This window comes from Impatiens glandulifera, chromosome 3 (assembly GCF_907164915.1).
Source record: "Impatiens glandulifera chromosome 3, dImpGla2.1, whole genome shotgun sequence".
Classification (NCBI taxonomy): domain Eukaryota; kingdom Viridiplantae; phylum Streptophyta; class Magnoliopsida; order Ericales; family Balsaminaceae; genus Impatiens; species Impatiens glandulifera.
In genome coordinates this window covers 15,744,620-15,768,698 of record NC_061864.1, presented here as the reverse complement: position 1 = coordinate 15,768,698, position 24,079 = coordinate 15,744,620, and the positions used below count along the sequence as shown (strand labels likewise).

At 31.0% G+C, this 24,079-nt stretch overlaps 4 protein-coding genes across 6 annotated transcripts; 3 read left to right on the top strand and 1 right to left on the bottom strand.

The window, feature by feature from the left end:
• The first annotated feature begins 2,227 nt into the window (after window positions 1-2,227).
• Window positions 2,228-3,709, top strand: LOC124929835 (protein DETOXIFICATION 51-like). Its single transcript, XM_047470222.1, has one exon. The coding sequence runs from the start codon at window positions 2,228-2,230 to the stop codon at window positions 3,707-3,709; it is 1,482 nt and encodes a 493-aa protein (XP_047326178.1).
• A 7,731-nt stretch (window positions 3,710-11,440) lies between these two features.
• Window positions 11,441-14,919, top strand: LOC124929571 (probable glutamate carboxypeptidase LAMP1). The gene is made up of 11 exons (XM_047469972.1): window positions 11,441-12,521; window positions 12,597-12,664; window positions 12,749-12,830; window positions 12,912-13,004; window positions 13,077-13,229; window positions 13,306-13,374; window positions 13,469-13,556; window positions 13,979-14,062; window positions 14,144-14,232; window positions 14,300-14,545; window positions 14,630-14,919. Exons 1-11 carry the CDS (start codon window positions 11,562-11,564, stop codon window positions 14,810-14,812), a joined length of 2,115 nt encoding a protein of 704 aa, XP_047325928.1. The 5' UTR covers window positions 11,441-11,561; the 3' UTR covers window positions 14,813-14,919.
• A 1,728-nt stretch (window positions 14,920-16,647) lies between these two features.
• Window positions 16,648-22,533, top strand: LOC124930854 (arginine--tRNA ligase, cytoplasmic-like). Of its 3 annotated transcripts, none has more exons than XM_047471218.1 (18): window positions 16,648-16,817; window positions 17,131-17,210; window positions 17,288-17,427; window positions 17,495-17,570; window positions 17,652-17,753; window positions 17,841-18,056; window positions 18,480-18,560; window positions 18,814-18,897; window positions 19,060-19,164; window positions 19,367-19,545; window positions 20,474-20,558; window positions 20,636-20,822; window positions 20,962-21,031; window positions 21,344-21,413; window positions 21,562-21,651; window positions 21,757-21,843; window positions 21,969-22,067; window positions 22,225-22,533. In XM_047471218.1, the coding sequence occupies exons 1-18, from the start codon at window positions 16,721-16,723 to the stop codon at window positions 22,333-22,335; spliced, it is 1,959 nt and encodes a 652-aa protein (XP_047327174.1). In that variant the 5' UTR covers window positions 16,648-16,720; the 3' UTR covers window positions 22,336-22,533. The 3 variants fall into 3 exon arrangements, with proteins under 3 accessions (XP_047327174.1, XP_047327175.1, XP_047327176.1); XM_047471219.1 differs by having other exon boundaries at window positions 16,676-16,817; window positions 17,127-17,210; XM_047471220.1 differs by having other exon boundaries at window positions 16,676-16,817; window positions 17,083-17,210.
• A 780-nt stretch (window positions 22,534-23,313) lies between these two features.
• LOC124929834 (protein OXIDATIVE STRESS 3 LIKE 2-like) lies at window positions 23,314-23,965 on the bottom strand. The gene is made up of 2 exons (XM_047470221.1): window positions 23,688-23,965; window positions 23,314-23,622 (listed from the first exon to the last, which is right to left on the bottom strand). The coding sequence occupies exons 1-2, from the start codon at window positions 23,963-23,965 to the stop codon at window positions 23,337-23,339; spliced, it is 564 nt and encodes a 187-aa protein (XP_047326177.1). The 3' UTR covers window positions 23,314-23,336.
• Window positions 23,966-24,079: the final 114 nt, after the last annotated feature.

Sequence of the window (24,079 nt, the reverse complement as noted above, 5' to 3'; positions counted from 1 at the left end):
AAATCAGAAAAATCCAACATGAAACATATAAATGGAATGTCCTTGTTCAAACTATTAGTGTGCTTCAAAAATATTATTGAAAATTAAAACTGTGACAATTTGCTTCCTTATACATTACTAATGTTTAACACCTTAGTCATGTTTAAAGTATCAAGTTGTGAAATCATATTTTTTTTTCTATTAAGTTTATTATTTTTCAAAGTAAGATTAAAAAAAAGACATTAATGATTTATTTTTTTAAATAAAAATTGATAATAGATATTATATTTTGTTAAGATGACATGTGGGTAGGAGTGTTCAATATTTGGTCTGAACCGAATATCCGACCGAATTCGAATTCACCGAATTTGAATAAACCGAATTCGAAATACATTTTCGGTTTTCGAATCGAATTTTAAACCGATTCGAATTCAAATACGGTTTTTGGTTTGGTTTTCGAGTTTAGGTTTCAACTCGAAAACCAAACCGAAAACCGAATTCATTTTTATTATTTATTTTTATTATATATTATATAACTTATTACATATTTATATTAAATTATCATAGACCTCCTACTAGATCCCTACATTAAATCGATAATCCCTAATTCATTTTCCCATTTCTCTAGTTGTCAACACGTCTCAACCGCCATATATTATCGTCGGCGACACTATTTTACTTTCGTCGTTTAATTGTCGAATATATATTAGCGTTAAGCTAAGTTTGCGTGATTTATAGTTTTTTATAATTTAAGTAGATAAGATCTCTTTAACAACTTATTTATTTTGTTAACTTTTTAAAAAAAATTATCTTATGGGTAGGTGATGTTCTATATTTGGTCTAAACCGAATATCCGACCGAATTCGAACCGAATTCGAATTCACCGAATTCAAATAAACCGAATTCGAATTTATTCAAATCGGTTCGGTTTTCGAATTTGCTTAAAAAAAATAAAAAATCGAAGAACCCGAACCAAAAACTCGAATAACCCGAAAACCGAACCGATGAACACCCCTAGATGTGGGTGGGCGGATTGGGGGAGCATTGTATATGAAAAGTACAACACTTCAGTGACGTGTGCATGATGTCTCATTAAAAATTTCTTGTGACAGCCCAACCAGAACAATGAGATGCCAGCCTGTCAATAAAACCATGCAAGTAATAATATTTTTATATATTTATTAACAAAAAATAATATATAATAAATAATAATATTAACATTAATAACATATAAAAGAGACATAAATAATAATAAAATGAAATATATTTTATTATATATAATAATATTAAACGTTTATAAGTATTATTGTAGTACTGTTATTTATATTAATTATAATAATACTATAATATTATTAATAAAAAGTAAAGTATTAATCTATAATATTCCACTTGAATGATAATGATCCTAGATTTGTCATTCTCCTCGTCATTATTAAATAAGTGATAGAGATGTATTTTGTTTAAACGTGATTAAAGTGAGATTTAATTTAAGACGTAAAAAGTATGACATATTGTTGTATATATAGTCTCTTAAAAATAAGATGATAGAACAAATACATATCATCAAAATTGACGTGTTAAAATAATATTTTTAAATAATGATCTGCACATATTAAATAATAATTAAACTTTAGTAATTACAATAATATTAATATTGTAACTAATTTCAAAATAACTTAACTAGAATCAAATTACAATTCATTTTTAACCTTGGAAGACTGAGAACTTATATGATCAAAATTTATTTTTATTATATTTAAATTTTAAATATAAAAAAAAAACATTTTGATAATTCATTATATAAAAACTTTAAATAACATATTTTTTTATCAAATAATATTTTTTTTTAAATATTAAAATAAAGGGGAAAATAAATATGGTCATAAATGTAAATACTGAATATAAATATATATAAGCAATTTATTCACGTAATGAACATTCCCAAAATAGATAACAACAACATATAACGTTTCTTATGCTTTGTTTGATTCCACTTTCAAATAATCCTTACGATTTATAGCATGAACAATACAACATAAAACATTTAGTCAACTTATTCAATAAAGTCATTTGAAATTCATAACATTTATACTAACCATAAAAAGCTTATAAACTATTTCAAACTAAAATTTTAAAAATCAAACTAGCCTTTAATTACATTCAATAGTTCAACTTCAAAGCCATTATATATCCACATCCTAATTATTAATTAAAAATTAGAATCCGCCATTGATTCTTCTTCGTCACAATGATGTTCAATTCAACAAAAACACGTCAAAATACGATAATTCAAGAAATTTTCAACGAAACCAAACAATTATGCAATCTCGCCATTCCAATTATCCTAACAGCTCTAATCTTCTACTCTCGCTCGATCATTTCAATGTTGTTCCTCGGTCGTCTAGGCAATATCGAACTCGCGGCTGGATCGCTGGCGATCGCGTTTGCGAATATAACCGGGTATTCTGTTTTATCGGGTTTGGCACTCGGTATGGAGCCTCTTTGTTCTCAAGCATTCGGGTCACAAAGACCTAAGCTTCTTTCTTTAACTCTTCATCGCTCGGTTCTTTTTCTTCTCATATCAACTATCCCCATTTTCTTTCTATGGGTTAACTTGACCCGAATTTTGTTTTATCTACATCAGGATCCGAATATAACCCGTTTAGCTCAAACATATCTCATCTTCACTCTCCCGGATTTATTCACAAATTCTCTAATCCATCCAATACGCATTTACCTTCGAGCACAAACCATCACTCGACCGGTAACTTTAGCATCTCTAACCGGCACGGTTTTCCAATTGGTTCTTACTTTAACCGTAATTCGACTCCGGCTCGACTTGGGTGTAGCCGGAGTCGCGGCGGTTTCCTCCGCATCAAACCTTATCATGTTGTTAACGCTCGTTTTCTACGTTTGGGTATCGGGTTTACATTTACCCACATGGGAAAACCCGACCCGAGAATGTTTAACCGGGTGGGAACCGTTGGTTCGTTTAGCCGCTCCGAGTTGCGTATCGGTTTGCCTCGAATGGTGGTGGTACGAGATTATGACTTTACTTTGCGGTATTCTCGTTGACCCGGAAGCTAGTGTAGCATCCATGGGCGTCCTTATACAAACTACCTCATTTATTTACATTTTCCCTTCTTCTCTAAGTTTTGCGGTTTCGACCCGGGTCGGAAACGAACTCGGGTCGAATCAACCCGTTAAGGCCAGGTTATCAGCTACGGTTTCGATATTTATGGCGGCGGTTATTGGGCTAACCGCAATGGGTTTTGCATGGACGGTTAGGTATAGTTGGGCCGGGATGTTTACAAATGATGTTGAGATTGTAGGGCTGACGTCAGCCGCGTTACCGATATTAGGGTTATGTGAACTTGGTAATTGCCCGCAAACGGTCGGGTGTGGGGTGGTAAGAGGTATGGCCCGCCCGACTACAGCTGCTAACGTGAACCTGGGTGCATTTTATCTTGTGGGTATGCCCGTAGCTGTGGGTGTCGGGTTTGGGTTTGGATATGGATTTATCGGACTTTGGGTTGGGCTGTTTTCGGCCCAGATTTGTTGTGCTGGGCTTATGTTATATGTGGTTGGTTCGACGGATTGGAATTATCAAGCGGAGAGAGCTCAGATGCTAACATGTAACGATCGTACGGTGGTGAAAGAAAGTTTGATTACGACTCATGAATGCATCTTTGAAAAGGAGCCGTTGATCTGCGTTAATGTGGTGTCCTAATTGTGATTTATATCTAATTTTTAGGTATATTATATAATATAATATAGTATATAGAGAGACAAGAAGCAAATATTTATACATATTATATTTTTATTATATAAGCAATAACTATTATGTTAATTATCTGTATATAATTGTAATTATATATGTATTTCTAAGTCAATATTTAGAGAACTCTCTTTAAACAAGTTGTGTGAAATAAAATGTTCTCAATTAATAAAAGTTGAAATATATCTATCTCAATATAATTAAGTTGATGGTGACATTACTAACATATTAAAAATCAAGAGATTAAAAGTTATGGATTCCTATTAATTTCTTAACTTTAAAGTAAATATAAATAATAATAGGATAATAAGGAGGGTCATCAAAAGAATTCATTATATTCTTCACTATCCTAACTTTTGATTAATGTTTTTGGATTCATTTATAGGGACAATTTAACTAATTATTTTTTTGTCCCACAAATCTTTTCTATATAAGTGAATTAAAAATATAAATTTTGCTTCTTTTCTTCTACTTTAGTAAATTTAAACCGACACAACTTAAAAAAAAAACTAATGTTGAGTTTATTTTATTAAGAAAAAAACAGTAGCTACCTAAAGGAATATTTCTTCAATATTTGAAATTTTAAAATATGTTCAATTGAATTACAGTTATTAAAAAAGAGGGCTTGATAAGATTCTTGAATGCATCCAAATTAAGCATATTTTTAAAATTTTAATCATGATGGTTCGACTAGTTTTTTAAATTTTGCTAAAAAAGTAACCGAAACCGTTGAAATATTCGATTTTAACAGTTTAAGAAACTGTCAATCATTTTATTTGGTCGATTTGGTTTGTTTTGGACTGAGTTAATTTAATTTCAACGATTAGGTTAACTCTATAGTCCATACACCTTTAGAGAAAATACAAAAGTGAAATGATGGTGGAAAATAAATAAAATTATTAAATATTAATAACAACACCAATATTCATAACTATTTCATAAAATTGATATCATAACTACTACAAATTTTAAAAAAATATATAAACTCAACAAAAAAATGAGTTAGACAGACTTGTCCTAAAATATTTTTTAATTACTCCTAATCTATATAATAGACAAAATTCACTTATTTAAAAAGAAACACCTTACAAAAACTCACTTATTTAAAAATAAATAAAACACCTTTACAATTTCAATTCATGCCTCTAAAAATTCTTCACCAACCTAAGGTTCATAAAAGTCACATAACTCTGACCCCAATGAGTTTATAATATGGAAAATAGTATTCATGCATGCATATAAACTTACTATTAATTATAATAGTTGTTTTTAAAAATGAAACAATACACTATATACAATGAATTTGATTTATATAATATTAATTTGATAAATGATTTAATAAATGGATGGATTTTGTGGGACCTTTGCAATGCAATGTAAATCTTTTGAAGTTCCCCCACCAAGTGACATGCCTTTTAGATGGACGACCATCCAACTTATTACTCATCATAATATGAATTGATGTTATGATTATCAAGCTTGAATAAAATAATTTATTTATTTATATTAATATTTTTTTTTAAATTCCTAAATAGATTTGGTAAACAAATGTCCAATTGAGAGATACAATAATAAAGTCCAATTGGAATGGATCCTGATTTTTCTGGGTTCATTTAATGGGCCTTTCTGGCTGTTATTACTGAATGGGCTGGACAAATATAAACTTTTGTACAAAAATATTTATTATCAATTTAAATAGTTAAATATAAAAAACTAATTTATAAATAATATAAAATAATATCTACAAATCAAACTAACTAAATACAAAGGTATGATTTATGTATTAAATATTATTACAAATTATTTATACAACATAAAAATGAAAATGATAAAATTTAACAATCACACAATTTTTCACTTTTTTTTTTTTTAATGATTCTACTTTTTTGATAATGAGTTTCTGTACTGGGGAAATTTGACGAAATGAACCCATCTTTGAAATGACCCCATCTTTGGGGTATTTAATCTCGTGGTCGCCGATAATTTTAATTGCTTTCGTGGTTATTTATTTATTTTTTGGACAAAATTATCTTTTTCGCATTACGCGAAGGGAGAATTTTTTGTTATATAAAATCTCAATTTTTTCCATTTTGTTATTTTCTTTCTTTCTCTTCCCATTTCTCGCGGCGGCGGCGACGGAACCACGACGGCGGAACCCTAAACGAATATATTATACAGATTGACGACGAAAATCGTTATAATATTAGGTGATTGAATCGATTTATGTTCTTATTTTCATTATTTTCATCTTCAAACCTTAAACAATGAGATTTTTTTATGTTCATATTTGGTTGTTTATCGTGATTGTTCATCTTGTCAATGATGAAGTTGATGATGCTCTGATTCGGTTCCGTTTCAGGGAAGATTTATTTGATTCTCGCGACTTCACGTTTCGCGAAAAGCTTCACGTTTCGCGAAGGACTTCGCGTTTCGCGAAGCAGCACGACCGGCACGCGAAGCGGCACGGTCGGCATGCGAATCGGCACGCGAAGGCACATCGCGTTACGCGAAGCGACAGACAGAGTTATACTTAGATTTGTGTAAAACATCAAATTCGATTTCTACTGGTGTGAGTATACTTATTTCTTAGTATATCGCAGATGTATTTTCCTTTCTTGTACTATTATTTTCTCAAATGTGAGTAATGAATGCATGTTTGATTAAAGATAATATTTGTGTTTGTAAGCTAAAGGCTTAGTTGATTAGAAATCTGAGTGAAAAGTTGAGTTTAAAACACTTTGATTCTTTTTTATTAAATGGTCATGCAATTGAGAAAAATAAGAAGATTTTCTTTATGAACTAGATCTTGGATATCATTTATAGAGAAGATACTAATTTTATATAGACTTGTTTGTTATTGACCATTTTGAATGGAAGATCTCTTTATCTTTAATCTCACGTTAATATAGAAACCACTTTTATTGACCGCTTTGAATGGAAGATCTCTTTATCTTTACCTCTTTATGTGGTAAGAAAAAGTGAATGAACTTCTATAAGAAATTTTTCTACACCAGGGAAGCCCAAGGTTGTGATTCAGACAAAAATTCAGAGGAGTATTATTAAGAATTTTTTCATACATAGGTCACATGAATTAGCTTTACCACCAAAACATCGAAGATTATGGTTTTAAACATGTACAAGTTTATACACCTTAGAATGGAAACATTGTTGTTGTTTCTTGTGGGGCTCAACAACATAAACAACTCTCTATTATATGTATGCCTTTTAGGGTTTAGAACCATATTGTTGAGAATCACAAGGCCACCGTGCCGCTTCGCGTAACGTGATGGGCCTCCGCGTAACGCGATGCCGCTTCGCGTAACGCGATGTGTCATTTCGCGAAACGCGAAGTACTTAGCGAAACACGAAGTGAATCTTCCCTAAAACGGAACCCATATGATCTGCAAATATCATCATCGACAAATATGAACAAGAAGATGAACAAAAATATGAACCAATATGAACAATAAAACAAATTAAATTAATTTAGGGTTAGGGTTTAATTAAGAACAACATAAATCGTTTGAAATGAAGATAATAGAAATAAAAACAGTATGATGAACATCGATTCATGAACAAATATGAACCAATATGAACAATAAGAACATATTAAATTGATTTAGGGTTAGGGTTTGATTAAGAATAACATAAATCGTTTGAAATGAAGATAATAGAAATAAGAACAGTAGAAATAGAGTGTTAGGGTTTTCTTATCTTTGATGTTTCCGTCGTTGCCGTTGCCGTAGCCTTCTCCGCCGCCGTCGAACAAGAGCAGAGAGAGAAGTAAATGAATGAAATGAAATGAAAAAATTTGAGTATTTATATAAAACCCTAATTCACTTCGCAAAACGCAAAGTCCCTTCGCGTTACGCGAAGAGGGTAATTTTGTCCAAAAAAATAAAAGTGACCACGAAAGCAAATAAATTATCAAGTGACCACCAGGTCAAATAACCCTATCTTTAGAGTCATTTCGTCAAATTTCCCTTGTACTGAATCTAAATAGTGCCACCAGAATTTCAACCGAATACAATAAAAATTATAATGAAAAAATATTATATCAAATAATGACTAAATATAGATATATTGTCAAAATAATATATATATATATATATATATATATATATATATATATATATATATATATATATATTACAAATAATGAGAATGTATCTATGAAAGCACATTCATATGAAAATATTATCATTACTCTATGCTATGATTGCTTGAAAAGCACAAATATCTCAATAGACAATATAATTATTTTTTTAAAAATTGACGAGTACGAATTTGGGAAAATAGTTATCAACACAATCGGGAGTCATAAACAACCAACGACTCACCAATAATTAAAGTATTATAAGATTACAAAAATTTGAAAAGACAATTTTGATTCGAATAAATAAAATTCGTAACCAAAAAATATAACGTCGATTCAAATTTTGGTGATAAAAAGAGAAAAATAAATAAATAATCAAACATGAATAAATCGATGAGAAATGATAAGTGATAGAATTAATATAATTTTTTTTTATAAAATGATGTGTTTATAAGAAATATTTATTATATTTTTAATTCACTAAAAAAGAATAACATATTAGGCCATCTTCAACAGGTTTAGATACGCAAAAGCATTACCATATTTTGCTTCTACCAGACGCAAACACAGTGGCAAAATAAGAATTTACTCTTTCTTTGAAAATAAACGCATATATGCGTTGTGACTATTGATATGCACTTAGATTTTTTTTAATAACTTTTAATTTTTATACATATAAATTAATCCTTCAACTTATATTTTTTTTTTTATTTTTAAGATAAAAAATTATAATATTTTTTAAATGTATAATTAATATTATACTTGAAATTTTATCTAATTTATTTTATACTTTATAATTTATTTTATATTTTTAAATTTTATAAATTATAAATTATACAAATAAACATAGAAAAAAAAACAACAATTATCGTTACATAATAAATAATACAATAATTAAAAGTACAATAATTAAAATTGCTTAGAAATAATAGAAAAAATAATAGAAATTAATAATATGATAAATTAGCACAACTTCCTCCAAGATTATTGAAATAGTCCGAAAATGTAGTTGGTTGACTTTCATTTTGAGCTCTTTCTTTTATAATTTGGGCTTGTTGAGCCCGAATAAATGCGCGCACATTTGGATCTTCTATTTTACTCAAATCTTGCCTCAAAGCCTTGTTGTCTTCCTTACTCCTTTTCAACTCATAATTAGGGATGGTAACGAGGCGGTTCAGAGCGGGGAATGCATTTACCATCCCCGCCCTATTTTTATTTCGAGAATTTTTTTGATACCATCCCCGCCCCGTTCGGTTTTTTTTCGATTTCGGGGAATCCCGCGGAGCACCGATTTATACAAAAAAAGTTATATAAATGATTTTTTAAATATAATATATATTGTAATATATTAAAATTTTATATTATTATAAAGAAATAAACTTATTACTCTTATAAAATATAGTGAATAAATAAATATATTAGTGATTTAATATATTTAATTATGTTTATAGTGTTCGGGGTAGAATCGTGATGAAATTGGGGCGGGTCGGGGACAAATACCATCCCCGCCCCATTCCTGTTCGTTTTCGGGGAAAAACCGTCCCAAACGGGACAATTCGGTTTGGTTTTCACGGGGCGGTTTCAAATTGTCATCCTTACTCATAATGTTTGTTTTGCATATCTAATTGAATTTGCATATGGTCATTTGCCCTTTTTATTTTTTCATCAATTTTTTTGTTTGTTTCTTGTATTTCATTTATAGTCAATGATGTATTAACATCATTTTTCCTTTTCAGTTTTGTTTTTTTCACTCCAATAGGTCTTTTAAATGGAGAACTAGTGTTTGAATCTTCCAAGTTAAGAGAAAATGAGGAGATACCGGGGATGCTTGTCCAACAGAATCTGGAGTTGGATTTTCTGACTCGGAAGAGGCATAGTTGACAAATTGATTTCTCCTACTACTTGTGGAATAATCTTTAAATTTTTCAAATTTTTTTAACAATGTTCCAAACATGATCGAACTTCCAACCTGATTTGAACTTAGAATCTTTCGTGAATAACACTTTAGCTTTGAACATCTGTGAAGTTTCATTAATTAAATACAAAATGCATAAGTAATAGTATATCAAATAATATGTTAATGCATTAATCGATCATTTGTGGGAAGAGTACATCAATTCCGAGAATTGATACATTGTTTATGTTATGTGTACGTGTACCAAGTGTTTATTTTAATATAATATGTTTGTTTATTTAAATGTATTATTGAATTATTTTGTTGTTTATGAATTATTGATATATAATTAATTTTATTTTAATTTTATTAAATGAATGAAAAAGAATTAGGATTAAATATGTAAAGTTGATAAATATATAGATAATATTAATAAGGTTAAAAAGTAAATGTAAAAAAAAAGAATATTCTAAGAATACTCTTTTGGGTTTGGAAATGAGTTTTTGGGTTCAAAATGAATTACTGTTTGATGTACATTTAATACATTTTGGGTTTGAGAATGAGTTTTTGGGTTAGAGATGATCTTAACTTTTGTCATATTATTGTTGTCCTATTTTTATTATAAAGAATTAATTATTATTAAATTAAATAAAAAGTTACATATAAACATTAATTTACAAATAAAAGAAAACAACATCTAAAAAAATTAATTATAAACGTTAAGATTCTAATGAAATTAATATATTATGCTATTTTTTAGGGTAACACCAAGAACGAACTCATTTAAATTCAATAATAATGAGTGATGAACAAGAGCAAATCAAACAAATCAATTAAGCGGTGTCGAAAAAATCTCTATCAATAATTTTGAGCGATATTAAAATACGTCAGAAAAAGTTCCGTAAAATTATAACTGACCATATACAAATATAGTTAAATAGTGAGAAAATCCAAAAACTTCTTATAAGAAAAATAAAAAAAAGAATTTTAGATCCGACAATATTATCTCCTTTGTTGTAAAGAAGAAGATGATTACAGAGACTCAAAAATGGTCACAACCACGATTGGAGGGCATGAATAACAGACAATCATCAAAGATTAAGAGTATTATTCAAATTATAAAATAATTTGAGATGACAAATCTGATCCGACTAAATAAATTGTCGTACCGAACAAGATACAATATCGACATAAATTTGAATTAAAAAAACAAAACAACCTCCGGTGTTAAAAAAGACCCAATCGGGATGCATCCCTAGGTTTCGTCGGTCTTGACATCTAAAAAAATAAAAGTCTTTGATAGTTTATTTGTGAAAATATATATAGTAAACGAAAATAAGCCTCACCTAAAATCGGATCAAGTTCTAATTGTGAGTTCTTTACTGACTTGTGAGTCGACAAGTTAATGTAGGCTTGCCTCTTTTAGTATTCAAAAATATCAATATTCTTTATATAATCTTATGATTCTTATTTTAAGATTTTATGGTCATTAATGAATTGTGAGACCATAAGATTACTTTTTAACTTCTCTATATACCATTTTTTTTGTTTTGAAGTGAGAAAATTGTTAAAACTCCTGATTATTATCCTCTAATCATTTATGTCTTATGTCAATGATGTCATCATGAAATCAATAAAATATGTTGAAAAAATAAATATTTTCAAAAAAAGTCAATCTTTTCTCTTCCAAAATCAAATACATGGAATCGTAATCATTCATCTCTTTCAGGAGCTATAAGCTAAGGTTTTCATGAAGAAATGAATAACCAGAGATCCATCTCTCTGGATAGAACATAACCTAATAATTATCAATCATGATCAAAACGGTTACCACCTTATCCTTCATATCCATATTATCCACATCCTTCTTCTTCTTCTTCAGCGCTACAATATCCTCTCCCAAATCCTTCCATCACACCAAGTTCCTATCGCTCTCTGACAATACCTCCGCCGCAAACCACCTCTTCACTCTAACTCGCCGTCCACACGTCGCCGGAACCCTAGCCAACGTCGAAACAGCTTCATACGTTCTATCCACACTCATTTCAAATCAAATTCCATCTCATTTAACTTCATATCAAGTTTCCCTAACATATCCCCTCTCCCGTTCATTAACGCTAACAGATCCATCATCATCCTCATCATCTAAACAGTTCACCCTCCGTCAAGAGATCTACGATGGTGATCCTTACGCTGACGTGGCCAAGGAAGTCTTACCGACGTTTCACGCCTATGCAAAGTCCGGTTCGGCATCTGGACCGGCGGTTTACGCTAATTACGGACGGGTACAAGATTTTGCAACTCTTAAGGAAATGGGAGTAAATGTTACTGGTAATGTTGTTTTGGCGAGATATGGAGAGATTTATAGAGGAGATATTGTGAAGAATGCTCAAGAGGCAGGGGCGATTGGGGTTATAATTTATACTGATAGGAAAGATTACGGCGGCGGCGGTGGTGGTGATAAGAGATGGTTTCCTGAAGATAAATGGATGCCGCCGTCTGGAGTTCAGGTGGGATCGGTTTTTACGGGAAATGGTGACCCAACTACGACGGGATGGCCGAGTATTGAAGGGTGTGAGAGATTGTCGGCGGAGGAGGTAGTGAAGACGGGAGATGTTCCGTTAATTCCTTCTTTGCCTGTTTCGTGGGCTGATGGTGAGGTTATATTGAGATCCATTGATGGACCTGTTGCAAATGGAGATTGGCAAGGAGGAGTAGATTCCCCTGTTTATAGGGTTGGACCTGGTCCTGGAATTATAAATCTCAATTACCAGGTAATAAAATTCGAACACAGGTATTTGCCGCCCTAACATTGAACCAAACAAAACTGTTCTTTGATGATTGTTTAGGGAAATGAAGTATTAAGAACAATTCAGAATGTGATTGGCATTATTGAAGGAGAAGAAGAACCTGACCGGTAAATTTATGGTTGATTAATAATGTATAGTAGTAGTAGTAGAAGTGAAACTGATTGATTGTCAATTGGCATTGTGATCAACAGATATGTAATTCTAGGTAACCATAGGGATGCATGGACATTTGGTGCTGTTGATCCAAACAGTGGTACTGCAGCTATGTTAGAGGTAGTGATTAAGCTTTTCGACGATTTGCTATGTTAATGTTTCTATTTGTGATTGATTTACCGACATGGTTTTGATCTCAAGGTTGCAGAACGACTAGGAAAGCTACAGAAACAAGGATGGAGACCTAGACGAACCATTGTCTTCTGTAATTGGGATGCCGAGGAGTATGGATTGGTCTCTATCTCTATCTCCCTGTTTGTTCTTTTTAAATAATGCAAAATTTTGAGATTTATAAACTGTTTGCAGATAGGATCGACAGAATGGGTTGAAGAAAACAGGGAAATCCTAACTTCACGAGCAGTTGCTTACCTTAACGTTGATTCAGCAGTTTATGGAAAAGGATTTTATGCTTCCGCAACTCCACAGCTAGATGAACTACTCATACAGGCTTCTCAACTGGTAATGAATCGTTAATTCTCACAAGGAGTTCTTGGTATCATTCTTCAATCATATATTCTAACTTTAACAACTGTAGGTTCGTGATCCAGACAATTCATCTCAAACTGTATATGATTCATGGCTTGACTTGAAGTCTAAAGTCGTGGTAATTGCTGTACACTTATAACAAAAACAACATTTTAGAATAACAAGAACAACTTGATTAGTTTTGATCTGTAATCTGTATGGCTGCAATGCAGCTAGGCAGATTGGGTGGTGGAGGTTCAGACTATGCTGCCTTTGTACAACACATTGGTGTTCCAGCTGCTGATATGTCTTTTGGGGATGGTAACCATTTGAAAACACGTTTTTATTATGTGTGATATCTTATCTGAATGGGAATCCATATGAGATAACATTTGAAAATAATACTTAGCGAGGCACATTCAAAATTTTATTCATTTAGATCCGGATTGAGATCCCAATCCAGAAACATAAAGTGCATCCAAATAATGTCCTCTTTGGACATACAAGTAGTTATCACAAACGAAAATCAAAAGGGGAATAATTGAAAATGCTATTATCATGTTCGATTCCCACTAAGTGTGCTAGCCTCTTCCTGAGATTAGTCGAGTTGTGCAAAAGCTGTCCCGAACACCCTGGTTTCATAAAATAAAAAACCCATTGCATTTGGGAAACTAACACATCAAATCTCTATCGCTTGAAATAGTATTTGAAAAATGAGCTGATAATTCTTCTGGAAAGTGCAGGTTATCCTGTATACCATTCTATGTATGATGACTTTGTTTGGATGAAGAATTTTGGTGACCCCATGTTTAATAGACATGTTGCAGGTATACACATATTTTAATTTTTTTTTTCCATTTAACCAACCATCTTTGAATCGTTAAAACAAGTTTGATCTGAAACAACAGTGGCGAGTGTATGGGGTTTGGTTGCACTTCGACTAGCCGATGATGAAATTCTTCCCTTCAATTATCTTCACTACGTCGATGAGCTACAGGTGCAAACAAAAAAAAAATTAATGGATTTTAATAAATTTGTTAAATATGTGGATTGCATGAAAACAGAAAAGTGCAGAAGAGCTAAAGGTGGAATTAGAAGATAAGGACATCAACCTCAAACCATTATTAAACTCTATTGATGTATTGAAATTGGCTGCCATCAAAATAAATGACCAAAAGGAGGTTTACCGGAAAAGGAACAAAAAGTTAGATTTTCGGAAATTACGAGAACTGAATGACAGATTGATGATGGCGGAGCGAGCTTTTACAGACAGAGATGGGCTTTCTTCAAGACCGTGGTCTAAGCATTTGGTATGTTCTCCTTTTTAAAACAACAAAAATTGGTTTAAAAGTTGAGTGTTTCTAATTGACAAGGCATTTTGGTTGTTTTTTTAGATTTATGCACCATCAAAGCATAATGATTATGGATCTAAATCATTTCCTGGGATTGATGATGCAATTGAGATGGCTAAGAATATGGATAGTGAAGAATTGTGGAAATCTGTACAGCATGAAGTTTGGAGAGTTTCTAGAGCCATCAAACATGCATCACTTGTTCTCAATGGTGAATTGACATAAATTCTTCTTTTTAATATTATTAGTCATGTAATATATATTACACTGAAATAGTATCTATTATCAAAGTATACTGCCATAAGAATATTTTAACTAGAATAAGAGCTTCTTCAATCTTATAATCAAAATATTCTACTTTTTGTAGAACATTTTATAATATTAAATCAATAATATTTTAATCATTTCAAATAATTTAATAAATTACAAAATAACCCAACTGGCAATCCAATTTTAAAGTATTTTATATTTGAAAATTAGTATTTTGTCACTATTACAATTAATTTTTTAAATTGTTAGAATGAAAGTGATTTTATTTTCATGTGATATAAAAAGATACTAAAAATATGTAATTGAATTAGATGATTTTTTTTAGGTATTTTTAATAAATTTAAATGAAGTTACTGAAAAAAAACTGTCAAACATGATAATTTTAAAATTTTGACAAAATTATATGATAAAATGCTTATTAAGGCATAGTTACTATCTAATTAACTAACTACCACTTGTTTAATTTCTTTAATTGTATCATTTAAATATTTAAGTAAAAGATTCTTATTTTATTTGTCATGTCCTTACCTCTTTTAAAAAATTATTTAATCCAACCCATAGTCATAGTGAAAATGACGTATTTTTAAAATATTAAATACTAAAAATAATTGAGTTTTTATTTATAATCCAGTTTATCACAATCTAATCTAATCTAATGAATAAAGATTTCAAGAATGCCAAAACACAAAGTACTCTCAAACTTTCAAAGAAATAATTAAAAATAAAACATAGTTTATAAATAAAAACATAAATCAATTAACCAGAATAATTTATAGTGATTGGTTATAGATGCCTACATTAAATTTGTGAATGACAAATTTAGGCTATATACAATAAATAAAGTATGTACGTTACAAAAATTCACAATTAATTATGGGAAGAAGATCACTAAAGTAAGAGTTTTCAACAGACCCAACTTAGAAAACTCACTTCTGTTACATCAGTAACTATTTCAACAATGAATAATGAGCTGATAAAATTCTAGGTCATTTTAACAATTCAATTTTGAAGTTACAATCTTTTACATTTCAGTAAACCGAGTTGTAAAACTTGGGCTACAAGCTAAGAAAAAAATAAAGACACGTTTTTTTTTTTTTATTTGCATCATCTTCCAATTCCATGGACAAAAGACCGTTCTGTCTTTTTTGTCCTCCAAGTAATCATGTTATATATTTTTTTTTTCTCTTTTATTTTTATTAATAATTTTTTTCTTCTGACTAATTACATTTTCTCTCTGTACGAAGCGTTCGATAAAAAAAAATCAATTTTTATTATTAAAAAATATTTAATAATTTATCTCTTCAAATTTTATTATTATAAATATATATTTTTTAAAATTATTGTACATGCCACTATAAACACATTTTAATCATTTCTCTCTCTCAATAATCTATTTCCTTTTATTTATTAAAAAAAATAAAATTTATTTTAATAATAAAAATGACTCAAATTAAAATAAATAATAATTCTCTCAATATATATTTTTTAATTCAATTTATTAATTCGATTATCTATTAATTTAAGACAATTTATCGATTATTTTTAATATATATTGTCGAAATTAAGGTATACCAAATAAAGGTAAATGTATGCAATTTTTTGTATATTGAAATATTAAATAAGATATAAGATATGAATAAAATATTAAGTTATACTCACACACACCTACATATGCATATAACATAAACCACAGAAAATTGTGATTTTTTTTTTTCTGAAGTCTCAAACCAAACGAGTCCTAAAGAAGTGTCAATAGAGAAAACTAAAACCCTAGAACCAGAGTGAGTACAGGCCCTAAGGTCAGCAGTTTGGGGAAAAGGATTACGCATAGTGCGGGTTTTGACGGCCTTGAATATAAAAGGAATGAACACTTTGGCATCATACCTTCTCCCGCCGGCCTCTCGAACTCATTCTCTCAGCTTATCTCTCATTAACGCTACTCCATTTCATTTCTCTAATTGTAAGCCTTCTTTATCTTCTTCCTCCCTGTACCGATTCTTCTTTGCTTCTTCTATGCATGCGATTCACTAAACGTTTTAATAAGATTGATTGCCTCAAATCGAAACTCGATAGCATTTTTGTGATGATTGTAGCATTTCATTCCTTCTGTGCGTCTCGTTTTTGTTGTTTTTGGCGGTAGTCATCCTCGATTGGAACTTTTCATTCTGTTTTAAGGATATTTGTATTGTTTGTGTTTTATCTTTACTTTTTCATCGCAACTGCAGTGCTGCTTTGAGCTTCTGTAATTCTGTTTGGCCTATGAAATTAGACAGATATTCCGAAGACAAATTGTAGTAGACGATTACTTGTGACTCGAACACGATCTGTATCAGCTATGGAAAAAGATCAGCAGGTAAATCATTGGAATAGTAGTGATATATTACTTGATTTGGTTTGTGGTCTAATATCAAATTTCTGAATTCTTGCCAGCATGAAGAAGACAATGTAGCTAGTCTAAAGCAACAATTGGCAAAACTTTTCGAAGTTTCACTAAAGATAGTAGTCCCTGATGAGTCAGATTTAGAACCTCTGATTGCTGCTTGTAATCCAAAATTTGGTGACTACCAGTGGTAAGATAGTATTAATTGCTTTATGACTTGTACCAGACACTAATTTTCAGATTTGCTTTGTATACAGCAATAATGCCATGAATGTATGGGCTAAAATAAAAGGCAAAGGCTCATCGTATAAAGGTCCACAGCCTGTTGGAACGGTACTGATTTTCTATGTTTTATGATGCACATCAGTCCCCGTACAAGCTTGAGTGCTGAAATAAGTTTGTTTCTTTGTACAGGCTATTATGTCCAATCTTCCTCCATCTGAAATGATTGAATCAACCAGTCTAGCTGGACCTGGCTTTGTTAATGTCAAGTTGTCAACACAATGGATAGCCAAGGTGTGAAGTGTGATAAGAAAAAATTAACTTGTTTTACAGTATTCACATGGTTTTCCATGTTTACTTAGTTGTTATCTCACGCTGCAGAACATACACAAAATGCTGATAAGTGGTATTGACATCTGGGCACCAAGGCTTCCATTAAAAAGAGCTGTGGTGGACTTTTCATCACCTAACATTGCTAAAGAAATGCATGTTGGACACTTGAGATCTACTATAATTGGAGACACTTTAGCCCGTATGCTTGAGTTTTCTAATGTTGACGTTTTGCGTAGAAACCATGTTGGTGATTGGGGAACACAGGTCATTGTTTACTCTTAAAAGTTTTTGCATCTATTTTTTCATGGCAAGTTCATTTTATTTGCATTGTATTTTAATTGTATAACTAGTAATTGAAAGTTTAATTAGGATGGATGATCTATCAGCATTAAATCTAAGAACTATTATTAAATATTTATTTTGTATATATATATATTGAACTTTATTTAGGGTTTGTCTTTTCCACTCTGCATCTTCCTAGCCTAATTTTATGTTTGTTGTAACTTTTCCATTCTGATTCTTTGGTTACCTAAATGGTTTTCATGGTCATGCATGTTTTTTTAAGTTCTCCCTTACATATTGCATAAGACCTTTGGTATTTGCGATCGGAATTGTGAGATTTCACTTGCATATATTTACTTACATAATTTTTCTTGCCATTTATCCTTACATTTATAAGTCTTGCAGTTTGGTATGTTAATTGAACATCTTTTTCAAGAGTGTCCAAACTGGGAAGATTCAGGCGATCAGGCTATTGGAAATCTTGAGGTGAATTAGAATGCTTCCAAATTATTCTGTTATTCTAATATTTTTGTGTTAAAACTCCATGATTCAGAAGGTCAGAATTTTTTTATTTGCATCCTAGTCTGGATATTTTAAAACCTCTTTTTGACAATAATTTATTTTCATGGAAATATTCACTTTTTGAATATGATCCATGATTGGGGTCATGTGACTAATCAACCACTTTTTTAGAAGTCATTTGAAAGACACAACTAACTAATTCCATGCTTCTCTACAGGCCTTCTACAAGGAATCTAAGAAAAGGTTTGATAGTGACCCTGAATTCAAGGAGAGGGCACAACAAGCAGTTGTCAGCCTTCAGGTGATTAATTTCGTTTTTGCAGCTCACAAACCTGTGAAGTTACTACTTTCAGATATAAGTAATGGTTATGTGTATCTTCCAGATAAAAGAACTGTCTACTCGGTTTCTTTTTATCCTTAGTCATCTCTTATGTTGCTTATTTGGCATTAACTTGTATTGTAGGGTGGTGAAGAGAAATATAAGAAAGCATGGGCACAAATATGTGAGATCAGCCGAAAAGGATATGAAAAGGTTTATGAGCGGTTAGAAATCAGTTTGGAGGAAAAGGTAAATATTTGGGGGTCGCTCCCTAATTAGCTTGTTCTTTTTTATGTGTCTTTTATAGCTATTTTACCATATGTTTGGCTGAATGCCATTTCATCTAGATTTGTATTTTTTTTTATCCGTGGCATCATTTTGATGACTGTAAGTTGATTTCAATTGTACATTTGCCACAGTACTATTCTGATCATCTATTTTCCTTTCTCAGGGTGAAAGTTTTTATAATCCCTATATTCCTGGAGTTCTAAAGGAACTTAGTGATAAAGGTTTAATTGAAGAAAGTGAGGGTGCTCGAGTGATCTTTATTGAGGGGAAAAGTTACCCTTTTATTGTTGTGAAGAAGGATGGTGGTTTCAACTATGCTTCTACTGATCTTACTGCTCTTTGGTTAGTACTTAAAAAATTTCAATTTAAGGTTTAACCTGACTGTCCTTGATTTAGGTTAAATTTTAATGTGAATTTTTTGTTTCCAATCAATTAGTTTGGATGATATATGTTGTGCCTTTTTTCTTGTCCCTCTTGTCAGAAAAGTTGGATACTCCAGAAGTGATAAATATTAATCTTTGAGAAAGATTATGCTAATTGTATCCTACATGGTTTAAAAATAGATTAGAAGAAGTGAAATTGGATGGTAACACAGGCTGAATGTTATTTTCATGATGATGAACCAACTTATTTCCATTACGAGACAGTTTATCCAAAATTTAGCAAAAGAATCTTTCCTTTCCCAAGATAAAATTCCCTGTTCCCTAAGTCTAGTGGTCTACTTTGCTACTTAAGCAGTTTTTATAGCTTAATACTTAATAACTAATAAGGACATCATTGCTAACAAAAAAGTGATTATTAAATTCTTTTAATTCAAAAACCAATTCTATTTTTTTCTTCATTTTGCCATTTTAGGTGTAGATGTATTTGTTGACTTACTGCCCATTGTTTAATCTATTTGACCTAGAAGAGATGTACCACCATTGAGTTGCTGATTCTCAGTAATCCTCCTTACTCCTTAGTAAGAGTTGGTACACACTTAATTCTAGTAAAGGGCTTTGATTCTGTCTACTTACCTGTAGACCATAGTTTTAGTATATGTTTCTAATTGGCTTTGGCCCAATGATGTAAAAGCCAGTGATTTGTTGACCCTTATTAGAGTTTCTCTTTATTAGCTGTTTCTGGAATCCATTAGTTGGCTGCCAGAAACTGCTTCCCAATTTAGAACTTTCTCACACAAGATGTATAGTTTCGTAACTGACAATAGATTGCTGACTATTCAACCCTTGGCGTTGAGTTCTCTGATCGAATGACTGTTTTTAATATGAAGGTATCGTCTTAATGAAGAAAAGGCGGAATGGATCATTTATATTACTGATGTTGGCCAAAGAGAACACTTTGAAATGCTATTCACGGTGAGTAAACTTGTCAGTAGGTGTATTATCCTTTCTATGCTTATTGATGGATGTTGGTTTTATGACTATTCTTTCAGTCTGCCAAGCGTGCAGGTTGGCTTCCAACTGTGGCTAACAGTTACCCTAAAGTTAGCCACGTGGGATTTGGACTTGTTCTTGGAGATGATGGAAAACGATTTCGAACTCGAAGTACAGAGGTGGTTAAGTTAGTTGATTTACTTGATGAAGCTAAGACTCGCTGCAGAGCAGCTTTGGTTGAACGAGGTAATGGCATGGAAGTACTGATCTTTGTTTTTTTTTTTGAATCACAACACTGTATTCTTTTATTATTATTATTTAGATTCTAACATGAAAAGAATGAAGTCTCAGAATATGATAATTTTGTATTTTTAATCTTAATCAGGTAAGGCTGAAGAATGGTCAGAAGAAGAGCTTGAGCAGACTGCTGAGGCAGTTGGTTATGGGGCTGTTAAGTAAGATGCTTTACTCCTACCGCTTTTAGTTTGGATACTGCTAAATGTTTGCATGTATTGAGGTCATCTGATTTGCTTAAAGCACCTAAATCTCAATATGAAAAATCAAAATATGTAAGTAGATGTAATCTTAAAATGATGGGTTTTCAATTTGTTCATTAGGTTTGCAATTTTAGTAAGATTCATCTTCTAAAGTATATCTAAATGTGATGAAGATAGTTTTGCACTGGAATATTTCTGAGATTTGGTATTAGGTTCACTAGTACTTTGACTTGGATGAAATTCTGAATTTTCATGCATTTATCTTGGCAGATATGCTGACTTAAAGAACAACAGATTGACAAATTACACATTTAATTTTGATCAGATGCTGAATGATAAGGTCAGTTTACTTGGTACTTTCTTGCCCAAATTGTTGAGAAGCCTAATTAAAACAATTTTCATATAATAATGTGGCTCTGATCATGGCTGATTGTTGGTTAGTTATAGAAACATTTCCCCATTATTTAATTGTATTCTTCGATGATCAGGGAAATACTGCTGTATATTTGCTGTACGCTCATGCTCGAATTTGTTCTATCATTCGGAAGTCTGGTAAAGACATAGAGGAATTGAAGAAAGTAAGATTTGTTCTTTAACAGTGAAATGTATCTTATTATCCCTTTCCTTTCCCCCCCTCCCAAATAGAAATTGATTTTTTGACTTGCATGATTTGGCTTGCTCAGACAGGAGAGGTAGTGTTTGGTCCCCAAGATAAAATTGAAGGAAGCTCTGAGCGTGAATTGGGGCTTCATATACTACAATTTCCCGAGGTGAGAAATTCACCAAAAATAAAAGCTTTTCTACCACCTTATGCAATGAAATCAATGGGATTCGTAAAAAAGGCTTTCCGTTCCTTATATGATTCTTCTTGTACTATTTATTATTATATCCACAGGCTGTTGAGGAAGCTTGTATCAATCTGTTGCCAAATGTGTTGTGCGAATACTTGTACAACTTAACAGAGTTCTTCACCAAATTCTATACAAATTGCAAGGTATGAATAAAGAAAATGTATTCGTGAATATGTGCATTCTATCTATCCAATAACATTTTTGTGCTAGAAATGATGATTTTACAGATAGAACCATTTTTTTTATTTATAAAAATCTCTGGTAATATATATATCATGTATGGATTGTAAAAAATAATAGGTTGTGGGGTCTGATGAAGAGACGAGCAGGCTTTTGCTATGTGAAGCAACAGCAGTAGTGATGCGAAAGTGCTTTGATTTGCTTGGAATTAAACCGGTCTACAGGATATGAGGATATTTTATATTAAATGTCATCAGCAGCAGGCAGACAGGTAACATAATAGAATATTTATATTTTGGGCCGAGAGAGCGGTTGAAAGACATTACTGTTTATTTTATTTAAATTTCTTGATATTTTTGTTGAAGTGTTATTATAACCATCACTCTGAAAAATCATTGTTTACATTTTATCCTTTATTTCAGTGGCTTATGTGGGTGTTAAAAAAATTGATTACTATTGTGAACATTCATTCTTATATCAAACATGGAATGGAAGAATAGAAATGTGCCACAACCTATTCTCTTTCATTTCATATTTTAGTTTAAATTAATAAAAATGAATCAACCAAAGTTTCAACCTTTTCTTGTAAAGAGTAGTATTTACTATTAGCTAGTTATGGTCGGTTTTTGGGATAAATTTACTATATGTGTGTTATATTATATCAATTCCGCAGATGGTTTATATATTTTATTCTCCAATTTTATATTTGACTTGTTTGTAAATTTATTTTAAAACAATTATAAAATCATAAATATAATATCTTATAAACAGGCAAAAAATTAAATAAATTTAAGTTTGTATATTTGTAGAGAAATTTTGAAGGTTCAAGTACTTTCATTGTTCTTTCTTAACTTTTGTTTTGATGTTGGAGTGATAATTTCATCAGTGATCGGTTGGTTCTTTTAAAAATCACTTTTCACTTATTTTCAAATCAGTGTTTAATTGATTTGACATCCAAAATTAATTCATTATTATATCTCACTTAATATATTAATTAAAATACTCTCTATTTTTTTTATTAATAATTATTATTTTATTATATAATAATAATTTTAAAACATTTTTATCAATAAAAAAATTGACCTCCTCTTTAATATCACAAATTATTACCATTTTTATCTGATCTAGTATTTTAAAAAACTCAAATCGGGCATATTTTATAATTAAAATGAAATGATAAAGAATAAAAGAGTAAATAGTAAAATGATATGGTCTGAAAAGGGTAGGTATTATTAATAATAGGAGGAGAGTAGTAGATTAACGGGGAGAGGGGTAAAAGAGATGTTGGGAAATGAATGAATTAATAAAGAGTAGGGTTTCTTTGAAGGCTTTTTCTTCTTCTTCTTCTTTGATATTGTATGCTTTGGAGTGATGCATGATGCTGCCTTTCTTAGTCTTCTTCTTCTTCTTCTACTTGTACTATCATTCTTGTTCTTGGAAAGATCTTGAAGGCTATTTGCAGTGCCCAAAGATGTAAAGGTTTGGGACTTGCCGTTGTAATACTTGGATAACCCCCTCCTGTATATTTACTATATTAGTCTTGATCCAATTTCAAAAATAAAATAAAATAAATTACTACTTACTTGATGGGGAGTTGAGCCATTAGATCTCTAGAGAGTTGATATAAAGGGCCATTATTTGAAAGACTTGAGGAGGATATATCATCTTCTTCATCCTCTGATGATGCAATAAGAATAGAATCTTTTTCAGATTCCTCCTTCCAAACTTTATCATCATCTCCAATTGTCATGCTTCTCATCAAATTCAAATCTTCTTCTTTCTTTTGATTCTTGGTAACTAGAGAGAGAGACAGAGGCTTAGTTGAAAAGGATCGATATAATGAATGAATGGATTCCAACATGGAGGGAGTATATATATATATATATATATATATATATATATATAATAAATATTATTTTTTAGATGAAAGATAAATACTTGTTAATATAGAATAAACGTAAGGTCAGAAATGGAT

Bases quoted from the DNA above. Each gene is read 5' to 3' on its own strand.
- LOC124929835 (XM_047470222.1), top strand. From the start codon at position 2,228: ATGATGTTCAATTCAACAAAAACACGTCAAAATACGATAATTCAAGAA.
- LOC124929571 (XM_047469972.1), top strand. From the start codon at position 11,562: ATGATCAAAACGGTTACCACCTTATCCTTCATATCCATATTATCCACA. The intron at 12,831-12,911 runs GTAGTGATTAAG...TTTGATCTCAAG, and splicing joins GTACTGCAGCTATGTTAGAG to GTTGCAGAACGACTAGGAAA. The intron at 13,230-13,305 runs GTAATGAATCGT...TAACAACTGTAG, and splicing joins TCATACAGGCTTCTCAACTG to GTTCGTGATCCAGACAATTC.
- LOC124930854 (XM_047471218.1), top strand. From the start codon at position 16,721: ATGAACACTTTGGCATCATACCTTCTCCCGCCGGCCTCTCGAACTCAT. The intron at 17,754-17,840 runs GTGTGAAGTGTG...CTCACGCTGCAG, and splicing joins CAACACAATGGATAGCCAAG to AACATACACAAAATGCTGAT. The intron at 21,652-21,756 runs GTAAGATTTGTT...TGGCTTGCTCAG, and splicing joins ACATAGAGGAATTGAAGAAA to ACAGGAGAGGTAGTGTTTGG.
- LOC124929834 (XM_047470221.1), bottom strand. From the start codon at position 23,965: ATGTTGGAATCCATTCATTCATTATATCGATCCTTTTCAACTAAGCCT. The intron at 23,623-23,687 runs GTAAGTAGTAAT...GTAAATATACAG, and splicing joins ATGGCTCAACTCCCCATCAA to GAGGGGGTTATCCAAGTATT.